General features: G+C 35.7%; 1 protein-coding gene across 5 annotated transcripts in view; it reads right to left on the bottom strand.

The window, feature by feature from the left end:
• The window catches only part of SBF2 (SET binding factor 2), a 230,197-nt gene that overhangs the window by 91,954 nt on the left and 125,422 nt on the right, over nt 1-12,821 (bottom strand). For all 5 annotated transcript variants that reach the window (XM_021529470.4, XM_085580076.1, XM_021529472.4 and 2 more), the window contains exons 7-13: nt 6,763-6,895; nt 5,682-5,790; nt 4,863-4,976; nt 3,991-4,068; nt 2,193-2,306; nt 1,541-1,669; nt 714-812 (exon numbers count right to left, since the gene is read on the bottom strand). In XM_021529470.4, the coding sequence (XP_021385145.3) occupies nt 714-812; nt 1,541-1,669; nt 2,193-2,306; nt 3,991-4,068; nt 4,863-4,976; nt 5,682-5,790; nt 6,763-6,895 (776 nt within the window). The remainder of the gene's footprint in view (nt 1-713; nt 813-1,540; nt 1,670-2,192; nt 2,307-3,990; nt 4,069-4,862; nt 4,977-5,681; nt 5,791-6,762; nt 6,896-12,821) is intronic.

Genomic DNA, 12,821 nt, shown 5'->3' with positions numbered 1-12,821 from the left:
TAATGCTCTGTGGAGTCTGAATAACCACAGTAGTGTGAGGGGGAGGGAGATCAGTCTATGCCAAATAAGCTCACAAACCTCAAAGCAAACAAAAAATCTAAAACATACAAACAAAAAAAACCCATCTCAGAACCAGTTAATGGAGTGGTAAGAGACTTTATAAAAGCATTATATAAAATAAACATGATATGAAGGCAAAAATTAAACTGGAAATGGAGTGGTATAAGAAACAGGCTGTAAAACATGAAATAAAGCCTGCTGAGCATGCAAACCAGGGTGACTGGATCACACAGTAGAAAAGAACTATTGAAAATACACATTATGTCACATTGTATAATATATATATTCTATATATTATTTAATAAACATTATAAATGTATGATTTTCTTATGGAAAACTGTTAAGAGGCAACAAAAGAGATGCATTTGGCATGGATAGGTTCCAGCAGAGAAAATAGCAGTTTACAGACCTTATGTGAATACACAATAAAAATAAGTAGTTGGACCTACATATAAATCAATATTGCCATTAATAAATCAATGGCATTATATTGAATTTCCTTTGTATGTACAAATGTAATGATCTTTTGATTTTGCCATAATGCTACCACAAGCAGTCACTTCCATTTTCTGGACACTGGATCAATCTGAGAAATCAGATTATCCAGTGTTACCATCTCAACTCTACAGATGCAGCAGGTACAGTCAACTTACATTTTTGAAGAGCTGTTCTGCAAGTTCTCTAACATGTTTTATCATTTTTGGTGGATTGCCCTCTTCAGCTTTAATTCTTTCAACTTCAAAGGCCACCAACTTTTTAAAAAGAAGAAAGAATAAAAATGTTGATAATTCAACTAAAAAAAAAATATTTCCTAATTAAGTTATGAAATGTTAATCTTAAATTTAAAACAAGGAAAGAAACTTGAACACTGAAAAATGTGTGATGTCACATTGCTCTGGAAAATGAGACATTTTTGTTCCACTAGCAGCATTTGTTACCAGACAGAAAGTGCCTATACCAATCCTTTCACATTTCTATATCTCAACCAAATTTCTCATAGGTACTACTACTGCAACACAGAATTAATATCACACTCTATTTTAACGCTACATTCAATACAAAACCAACACAGTAAAAACTATGGCATTGCTTTTTAAATGAACTTTTTTTTTGTCTCAGTTTCCATTGTTGAGTATGTATTTAATGTAATATTTCTCTATGAGGTTGTTAACATTTCAGAGAATCTAATTAAATTATTGAAAATAATTCTGTACTAGCAAATGCAATGTATTATGAAGCTACAGATATGCCAATAGCATTACCAAAATATATACAACTATTTAACTTCATACATATCAGGGGGCATAATTTTATGGAAGTAAGCTAGAAATATCTCCTTAGCAGAAAATAAGAGTTGAGATGATTAGTATAAACTTGATATAATAAACACTGGGGATTCAGAAGCATTCCAGTAGTTTTTCCCATGCTGAAATATCACAGTAAATTGTAATTTACTTGGGAACACAGAAACAGTTTTCACCTCATCAAAAAGATCACAGGTTCTGAAGGGAGGACCCCTCTCTGACACAAAGCCAGCAAATGCCATTCCATTGAGGACCTTGGTTAGAAAGTCATTCTCAATTAGGCCTCGCTGGCCCAAGAAGGCTGCCTGCAACCAAGAGAGAAAAAAATGCACCTTTTTTAATCAGCATCAAGCTTACAATTACAAGCAACTGTTATATATTAGTTAAACATTTCCACCAGCCTATCAGTTTATACTAGTATGTGGTACTTTCTAATTAAATTTTTTACTACACATAGTATCTTTTTATACCTAAAAAGTTGAAATTTGATGCACACATTTTTTAAATCTCACAGGTAATAAAAGAGAAAACTAGTACCTTCAAGCAATGTGTTATTACATACAGAGGTTTTCAAAATTCCACAGTGATTCCTCAAATGTTTATTTGTATTAAATTTCAATGTTAACTTTGTTGTACATTTTTGTCCTGTCCCTGCAATTAGTCCCACCAAAACACACTGATACTGTGTTATGCCAAAATGATGTGCTTATCACATGTAGATAATTTTATTTACATTTTTAAACTTCACCGCTTGTTCAAAAGACAGACTTGTGGGAATCACATGGCACAAAGGAACACCATAAATACACATAACTGTTCCTCCTTTACCTTGTGGAAGTGAATGACAGGTTCAGCATGAATTCTGATCAGCTGAAGACACGACCTGTATCCTTGGAAAAGCTGTGCAAAAAGCCTTAGGAAGATTGCTCTCACTTCTTTGTCCTGCAAGCAGGAATTGAATATGTTGTCAAAATGTTCTAGCATCCTAAATTTCTCCACACTTGGTATGAATCTATAGAAACACACACATATATATGCTACAGCTTCACGAGTGCAGCAGTGCAGCACATGAAGCAGAGGCATTTGTACAGGGATGAGGGTGTCTCATAGCATGGCTGGGGCTGGAAGGGACCTTAAAGGCCACCCCAGCTTCCCCTACCCTGTCCCAGCTGGCCATGGCAGATTCTGCACACAGCCACCCTTCAGCCCTGCTGGTCTTTGCTATGCCTGCAGCACAGGCTCTGGCCAAAGCCAGGGGACTCAGGGGTGGTCATGTCCTGAACCACACACATGAGCTGCCATGGGATAAATCTGATGTGAAATAAAGGAAAAGGGCTATTTTAGCCTGGATTTATTCCCTAAAATAAGTGTGGCTTTGAAGCACTCCACAGGCAGTGTCTTCAGAGTGGGTAGGGGCAGCAGGGAATAAGAGGAGCCCAAGGTGACTCTGCTGCTGCTGCTGGAGAAGCCAGGCTTGGAGCATCCCACCCCAGGCACCAGCTGCTCCAGGTTTGCCCAGCCACCTGCCTGGGACTCTTCCAACTCACATCTTCACTTGCCAACCCTCTGCCACTAAAACAAGCCAGAGCTACTTGAAAAAGTTTAAAATAGTATGGCTTTAAAGTCCTGGTTTATTTATTTGAGTAAGCGTGTTTACACACACACCATCAGATGAATGGAAATTATGTCACACCTGGGGCAGTGACATCTCCACCTGGCCCAGATGCCACTAAAGACTGACATCAAATCCTGGGACACCCTATTATTTTATCTCAGCAGCCATGTCAAAAAAACCGAGGTCCCAAAAATTCCTTTATTACCTCAGGTTTTATGGTGTTATGTTACAAACTCTAATTGTAAATACTACACACAGCAAAGAATATTTACTATCAGATAACCAGCTGATCAGTTAAGCAACAACCAAATTAAGTAAATTATAGCCTGCAATCTTTTTTAAGGAGAAAAGTAATACATAAGATTATATAAAGCTGGAATATATTATTGGGTTATTTTACTAGATGGCTGTTTATTCTGCGCTGGAACATGATCCATGTTGTTCTATTTTTAACTTAAATTTTGTATGGCTCACTTTAATGACAGATTTGCTCATTTTCTGCTGCTCCCTAGGATTTTAACAGGCACATTTGTACCCTTTTTTGACTACTTGAAAACATGGTAATTTCTTTCAAATTTAACAAAATCCTTATTTTGATACAAAATTATATTAATTTAAAACCTCCCTATTCAAAGGGAGATCTTAGCTGAATTCTTCCATTAGTTTAGATGAAGTCTGGATGACATTCCCTGTCTTTAGTAATGAAAAATCTCCATCTTAAAGCCAGAAATAAGTACAACAAATATATTGTACCACCTAAGAGTTTCACATTTTCAAGTATATCTACATAAAAAAACCCCAGTGTGTTCTTAAATTGAACTGGCTTTTGGATTTTATAAAGCTTCTAACCCATCAGAATGCTATTAGAGGGAAAAATGTATTTCTTTGCTCCACCAAAAATACTATAAATATATGGAAAAGCAAACAAATTCTTAGAAGGAAGCTAGTCTAAAATGTCAAAAGTTTTCCACTTATGAAAGTCAGACACAGAAAATAACACAGGAGTCTTACCAGCATTTTTGAGTGTGATAAAGCTGTTCGTGGGGGAGGGAATGCATAATCTGCTGTTTCCAAATCAGGATGCAAAACCTAGAGAATTGTGAAAACATAAATCTTTTTCCTTCATTTTGCTGTGAAAACGTTTTTTTTCTCTTTCCCAAATTAATATTCATTGATATTGAGTACCTCCAGTAAAAAAAATGGAGTTAAATTGTGAAAACTGCATGGAAATAAAAATGGAATTAACTTTTCAGCTTCAGGTTTCTATTTGTGAGTTAGTTATCAAAAACTCCTATCACAGTCCATGAAACTGATCAATACTATTAGGGATTTTAGAGTCAATTCAGCTGAAACAGATTAACAGACTAAAAATTCTTCTGCTTAAGACAAGATTTGCTCAGAAGCCTCCAAATAAGGTGATTTCTACTTTATTACAATGACAGCAAAAAGACAAATTGAAGTGATTTTAATGGCGATTCCCTAATGTAAAATCCATCATTCCTAAATTCTGAAACAGGGGCATCACACAAAAAAAATTTGAAGTGTTATTAATCTGTTAAATATCAAGAAAATGTACAGTTGAAATGAATTTATAAACACAGAGAGGCAGCTGACCTGAGTAGTAATAATACTGCTCAAATACTTTTATTAAAAATCATTATAAAGGAAAAATCTCCTTGTCTTGAACAGTGAAAAGACATTTTAGATTTCCATTACTGATATTAATTTAAACTACAGAGAATAAGCTCTTCTCAAAACATGAATGTTGCATAAATCATTCTATTAAATCTCATTTCCAGTGTGCTTGAAAGCTTAATATTCAATTTTTTCATTCTTTACTAATAGCTGAGAGGGTGAAAAGTGGGGATGTTATCTAAACATACCAGGGAAAGTGCCATTTGAGTCTGGTGTAGCAGTGGCTCTGGCAGCTGGGACAGATGAATACATTCAGGAATTTTAATTGTTCCTCCATCTAGGTCTGCTATGATTACATCTAACTGTAAGGGACAAATAGTAGAAGTGCATACAGTGAACATAGCATAAAAAAATACAACAGTTCAAATTTCTGCACAATGATCTGCACGTAAGTTTAAAAAAACAAATTAAAACAGTACCAACTTTAATGTACAGAATGTTTTTGATACAGGAAATACTCCAAATACTTTCTATTACTGAATCTAGCCCTGAAAAATGAAATTAAACCAAAGAAAATGAAATTAGGCAAAACTTTCAAAAGTGACTTTTGTTTCTGGATGTTCCAGGTCTGTGTTCAGAGACATGAGATATCTAATAAGCTATTCGCAAAGGAATACAATGAGGGCAACTAGAAGTAAAATTTTGTATTTCAAAGGTCTTTTTGCAACCCTGGGTCAGTTTCTCCAAGCACATACTTTAAAAGGGTAAAATAAAACCATTGAGAATACACTTGAAAATCCTAAGTGAATTGCTCAAACTCAAGAGAAATAGATGACAAAGCCAGAAATGGATACATTCCTTCCCCTCCTGCACTAGAATCAAATAATACTTTACAGTAGAAGGAAAAAAAAAAAAAAAAAAAAAGCTTTTTCTCTTTTTTCTTCTCCTGACTTTCTTGCCTTGCTTTCTTACAGCAATATATAAAATATAAATGTGGGTTATTCACACAAAGACCTCCAAAGCTGTCAGGAGGGCTCTGGGCACCAGGGCAGTGGCACAACACTCACCAGCTCGTGGATGTCATTGCGAAAGACAGAATGGACCCCAATGATGAAAGGGGTTGGGGAGCTGAGAACCTCCAGCAGCTGGGCAGGAAGAATTGGGATATAGGGATAACTGTGAAAAGAATAAGTGAAATAGAATAAAAGCTTCTTTCACATAAAACAACTTTCTTTCTTTAAAAAAATCTTCCTGTTAGTAGTCCAGGACACCGAGGTTATAAACAATACATTCATTTTAAAAACCTGATTCTTTTTTTGCCATATACCTGTACTTCAGCCTTTTGCAAAATATCATTAATAAGAAGAGTCTAAAGAAAATATTTTGTCTTCATCTTGAAATGACAACTAAACATAATCAATAGAGCACTATTTCAGGCATTGTATACTTGGTTTGACAATTTTAAAAGCTCGGTGTGTTCATCAAAACAACATCAAGAGCTGGATCTAAATTGATCAATGAATTTCTACACCTAATTTATAGTTATTAAAAGTCTACATTAGTTATTAGTTAAACATTAGAAACATATTCCAAAACTCAATTTCCAGGTCTTCCTTTTTATTGTCTATTATAATGAAACCAATCTTTGAAATATTTTAAATAAAACAAGCTATTAAATTACAAGCACAGTTTGAAGTGGGTGAGTCAGAATTAGATGATTTCTTACTAAAAAAAAAAACCAAACTTTTTGACATTAAGTTTTCCATTTCAAAATTCTGGATCCAACTGTGGCTTTTTAGAGAGGATCAATTTGTTGACCTAAATTTAATCACTGGTGGACATTTTTCATTGACATAAAACTGAAACACACTAATGCAGCTGCTATCTTTGAGCCACAGAATCTTCTGGGTTGTGAGTAGTGTTTCTACTCTACATTTGCAGGTGGAATTTCTCCCTTAATTGTTTCCACTCCCACCATGCAACAGGATTGGCATCATTAATAGCTTTGCTGATTTTACCAAGTATAGCACAACTCCTTTTGTTTGGAACAAACAAAAAATACAAGTAATTTGTTTTTGTAATAAATTGTATTTGTAATGAAAGTTACAAAATTATTTAATGAGTTCAAAGAATCCAAACTTAACTCACCTGTATTTGAGGGGAAACATCAAAGACTCCAGAGCCCTACAGGCATCACTGAGCCTTTGAAAACTTGCTGAGTGAAAGAGAACCTTATTTTCTGTAAGCACGGCACAGAATAAGCTGAGTACATTTTGGATTCCTTAAAAAAAAAGAAAAAGAAAGAATTGTAACAATATGCCAAAAAATTCAAAATTACATTAAAATGTACCATTTTCTGGAGGGATTTTCAAAAAGCATATGATAAACACATAAATTGCCAAGTTCCAAGTTTTTCTACCTTTATTTGACTAGTGCAGCTTTTGTTTTTCAGCTTGCTATAATACTTCTGAATGTATTTCTACTTTTCAGCTATACTGTATTACATCTCCCTTTCAATGCCACTTGCAAGGATTTCCACATCTCAGTACAAATCCCAGCAGTGCTTAATAATGACTTCAAGCAGCATTATCTGCATCTTCTGCATAGCCTTCTGTGTATCCAGTACTCAATTCTGGTCACTGATCCAGGCTTAACTTCTAAACCTCTCTGCAACTCCAAGCAGGGGGGAAAAAAATTAAATCATACTGCCAAGTTCCAAAGAAAATGAAAAGATTCCTACTGAACACATTCATAGCTTATCCATGGAGATCATTCTAGGAGTCAAGAGGTTAAAAGAGGGCAGTAAGAGTGTATTCATCATTAGAAAGATACTTAAAGGAAGTTCTGAATGTTTTAAAAAGTCCCAATAGATTTAGGGTAACACTCATGAATCAGATGATGGGATGCTTTTGGGGCTTTTTTAAGACAGTGCAATTTACCTAAGAGACAAAGCCATGTGCTTGCAGGGAAAACCAAAAATATATTTCCTTTAGAAAAAAAGTCCCATCCTGAAAAGCAGACATGCCTGACACATGTGAGATATGCTGAAATTTATGAAATTTCCTGAAATATGCTGGAATGTATGATGGTTCCCTGAGGACATGGCTTATGTTATCACTAGGACAGCCTGTATTACCTTCCCAAAGCTACTGCTTATCTCATGTCCCCAAAAAGAAGTGCGACTGTGGAGAGCCACTATATTCACATGAGAATTAACACTTTGGTTTTAAAGTAATATTTTTATTACATGTTTTGATAATTCTTTTTTCTTCCATAATGCATGCAGGTTTTCTTGGCTGGAGTAAAGCTCAGTTCATAAACACAGTGGGACAAAAATTTGGAGAGGGTTGTTTAGGAAAAGAAGAATTAATTTTTAGGATGTAAAAATCAAACCACAAAATAACAGCTTGTGCTTCCAAACTCCATTCTCCTAGAGTCCCACAGAACTCACACAACCAAAGGCAGAGGCTTAAGAGGACTGAGGACAGAGGGCTTTGCTACAAGGCTGAGTGAATTACTGCTGCAAATGTTTGATATTATTGTCAGTGGCACAATTAATATAGTGATAATAGAAAACAAACTGCTTTGTAACACACAAGGTGAGGATGACAATAAGAAGTCCAATTTGTTTTCTCACGTGAATGAAACAGAACCCAGCAGTAAATGGTTAGAAGGGAACTGGAAATAGTGTCCTCTGATCACAAGGTTAGAAATTGCTACCTGCTTGAAAAAAATCTCAGTAAAAAGTTAAAAAGTCAAACTGCCTCTTTTATGCAAAATCGCCCTTATTCCTTTCCCAGAATTTTTTAAAAAATATTTTGGAATATACTTTATGTTTTAAACTAAGTTTTTGTTTTCACCTGGGATTCTCACTCCATTTTATTTCACACCAAATATCTTAAGACATCTATGAATACATTTTTCTTTGAAACATCTGACAATTTTTTCCTACAATCAGAAAGATTCTCAAACAGTGCCCTAAAAATCTATAATGTTTTGGCAGGTATTACTGAGGAAAATAATCCCAAATACCCTCACAAATATTCAAAACATTCAGTACAATGAAATACTCCAAAAAGTCCTTCTTGTCATCAAAATACCTATAATAGAAAATTATTGAAAGAGATGGTTTTCCAGTCTGCGTCATTGACTAAAAACTTTGTTTTGGAAAGAATTAGAACGTTCATTTACTGATGTAGAAGACACAATTGAAATCATGCTGTGAAAAAAACCTAGCCTTTTTAGCTCTATGTTATTATTTTGCTGTGAATTACGATGATTCAAGAGTCTAGGAGTATTTTAATTCTAACACCTTTGAAAGTCATAAAACTTAACCAATATCAGCATTTTTAATTTCAAATCTCTTCTGAAAGCAGGCTTCCTCATCAGACACCAAAACAATACTCAGTTCTTCAGAGTACATAATAACTGAACACTTCAGCAAAAATTTTACTAACAAAAATATAAATGAAGAGGAAACAAGAATTTTGCTTATGTATAAAGAGGACACCTGTAAGTACTTCACAGCATTTGAACACAGTAGTTGTAGATCACAGCCTCCCTTAGGGACTAGCAAAATGATACACTTTTGAATAAATAATAAACTTCATGTTCCTGTATAATGTTAAACTGTATATCTGTCTGATTATTATCTGGTTTTACCACTGTAAGAAATGGATTTTGTCAGCATCTTCATTTTGTCAGCAAGTTTTACAGAAAGTTCTGGATGCCAGTCAATTGAACATGAAGTTTATTGAAATTACTCAGCAGAAATGGTATGGTTTGTGAGGCTTTCAAAGTTTCACTAGGGAAATTAAGTCTGGTTTTGCTGCATTTTAGTGGCCACAGATAAAGCTTCAGTTTGTACTCCACAAAGGCATTTGTCAGTGTATCTTAATCAGCACCAATATAAGTTGATATTTAAACGACTGCTTTCAGCAACTACTTCCCACAACTTAACTTGATGTCCCATAGCAGAACACAAACTGCAAACATGTTTTCACTGCATTCTGGGACTTGGTCTCCCAGATGTTCACTACACTCTAACTGGCCATGGAAGGTGTATTTGTAATGTTTACTGTGATATGAATGCACCTGATGTAGCCCCAGCTATGCTGTGCTAGCAAAAAAACACTGCTTTACTTGCAGAACCTACGGAAGAGACCAAACTTGAGAGCATCTAACACACTTGGGCAATAAAACCCAGGCTAACCACTTCCACTGACTGAAAAGCTTGTAGAGCCCACACAGCTTCTTTGACCAGTGTTTTCCTTCTCTTTCCCTCTTTCTTTCCTTCTTTCTTTCTCTAAATGCTTTGTGAGCACTACAGAAAAATATAAAATACATAATATAAATGAAACTAAGTGTGCAATACAGAGAGCTAATCTGGAATTTTCTTGTTTTCAAGAAGACAGACACTAACTCAATACAAAATTACTGCTCCACATGTACTTTGAAATGCATCTTCTCAGGAATATCAGCAGTGAAATGACTGTGAGGGAGACCTCTGTCTAACAGAATCAAACAAATTATCAACAGTAGGACTTCTGACTACTTTCCTTTTTAAACCATTGAAGCCATTGATTAAACTGTTCGAGGAAGCCACCAAGGTGTTGTTCCAAGCCTCCCAAGTTGTTTACTGAAAACAAACCATTCCAAGTGACAGCCTGAGCCCAGTTTCCTCGTGCTGCAGGACACAATCCTGGCTGTCTGTAACCTTGAACCCTCTGCTGCTCTGCAGACTCCACACTACATCCGATGCTCATTTGTCAGGGCATAAATAGACAACATGAAAAACAACAAACAAGTTGATTTTTACAGATTACCCCTTTGCAGTCTACAGACAGACATCCTGTAAAATATTATACATACGCTGGAAAATTTTGAATGGAAGCTTCCTGACCTTCACTGTTTTCAAGTATTTAAAGAATCTGTAATTTGTACTAAATTATCTGACATCCTACATCAACAAATGTATCATTCTGCCTGCTTCCTGTTGTTCTAGAATTTAAGTACTTATTTAAGCATGATTAAAAAAAACACCAAACACAAAGTCTACTTGACAAGTTACTGTCTTCTATATAGCATGGAATCAAAATATTACCACTTACTTCTTCAGGCTTTTGTTAACAGTTATAAACATGGATTCAGAAACTCACCTAATTGAATACATTATTATGCCAATATGCCATTCTTGAATTACTGGACACAAGAAAAAGCTTAATAGACAAAATAATCCATAACTTAGCCAGACTAATCCAGGAAATGGGTCAACAAAGCCTGAAAAGCCTTTCTGAAAGGCCACTGGAGACTGCATAGTACAAGTTCTGTGCCAGGCAGTGTCAAGCTCTAAAGATAACTAGGAAAAGAGTAGAGAAAAACAAAACTCTTTTCATATTTATTTTTAGATGTGGCTGCATAACTCTGCTAATGACCAAAATACAAGCTTAACTAGTAAATAAAAGGCAACAACTGTACTCAACACTCACATAGGTAATCTGCTAAACTGCATTATTTGTCCACCCAAAAATCACACAGTATCTGCAATCAACTACACGGAGTGAAACCCAAATGGTTGCTGTGTCACTCAGCTCAGGATCAATGTGCATTTAGCAGGACTGCATCCTCCATGGCTGAATCACAGCCAAGCTTGCTCACAAATGGGGGAGCAATCTGGCTGTGCCAGCAGAGAGCTTTGGGAGGGTTAATTTATCCTGCTTTTGGCTGGCAAACAGAGGACATGAGTCAGATGAGAACCCCGAGAGATTAACTTATTTGGGCTTTGTCAGACTCAAGAGGAAAAGAAGCAACCCCTACATCATGGAGCCTTCAGCTGAGACTTACACAAAGAATCCAGCATTTCATGAATTCATCCCCAGTTCTGAGCCCACAGAAGGAAACATGGATGCGACATGCACTACTGAATCCAACCTCCATTTTTAGAGATGCATTTCTGATTTGGGAACTGAGCTGAAGGCAATTCAGAATCTGAACAATGAATTCTGCATGTTCTTTGTAAGAAGGGTGGAATGAAGGCTTCCCTACAAACCAACATGTGGGAGGAGTGGGAGGAGGAAACAGGGGGACCGTATAGAGAGATTCTGGTATAAACACCACAAAAGCCAACTGATCATGAAAAGCTACCAAAAAGACTGTGAAAATTAGGAGATATATATAAAAAAAGATGTCTTCAGCTGATGGATAAATATTCCTCCAGCTATCACTCCCCCAAAGTTCAACAGTATCCACTCTGTGCTGTCTACACTGAGCCAAGCAGATGGTTGTTCTCCAAACCCTAAATCACAAAGGCACAAAGAAATAGGGATTAAGCACAGCATATGATCTGCTCAGAAAACAGTCTGTCTGTCTGTCATTTGCATGTTGATATCACTCCATTATTGCCAATTTCCTTAAACCCCTGTCCAGACCCACTCAAAGAAGCAGCAAAAGCCCTTTGGCTTTCTTGAGCCTCCAAATATAACTCTGCCAATACCTTGAGTGAACACGATCACTGATGTATTATTTTTCCAAAGACAATGATAAAGCTAAATACAATTTTTAATAGAAGGTTTAGATAATAAGTCTTTCATCCCTGAAAAAGATAAGTGCAATACCATTTCTTATACGTATTTTAAAGCTTTACATACCCAAAGGGAGATTGATAAACTCAAGATTAATATGATTGTGTTAAGTGAATTTTCTTGACAAAGCAGAAAAGACATAGGAAGGTAAACCAGACAAATAACCCTTTCATGTACAGAAAGTATTCACTAGCAGGAAGGTAAATGCCAATTTCATGTGAAGGCAGGAAGCTGAATTACACAAATATACAAACAACCTGCATTACCAATTAAAAGTTTGCCACTGATTCTATGTCTGGCCCATGTAAACAGATTATGTTTGAGAGATGCTACAAAAACCAGATTTATTTAAGGAGAAGAATCTTCATAGAAATCAGATATGAGACTAACATTTTTTCCCCTAGAGGGAGGGTAGGAAGCACTATTTCTAAATATTGAACTGTTAAACATCAAATTAAACCAGAAGGTTTTGTTCCCCTACTGTGTTTCTCCATATGCATGCAAGTGTTAAGATTTGAGTAATAGTTTACTCTGCTGAAATATGGCTTCATTTTATGTCTGATTTCACATCTCATCTTCTGCTTAGTTATTCTCTTATCTAGAAAGGTAATTAAAATAGGAAGCTAT

This window comes from Lonchura striata, chromosome 5 (assembly GCF_050655825.1).
Source record: "Lonchura striata isolate lonStrDom1 chromosome 5, ASM5065582v1, whole genome shotgun sequence".
In the NCBI taxonomy this organism is placed as follows: Eukaryota; Metazoa; Chordata; class Aves; order Passeriformes; family Estrildidae; genus Lonchura; species Lonchura striata.
This window is presented reverse-complemented; position numbering and strand designations above follow the sequence as displayed.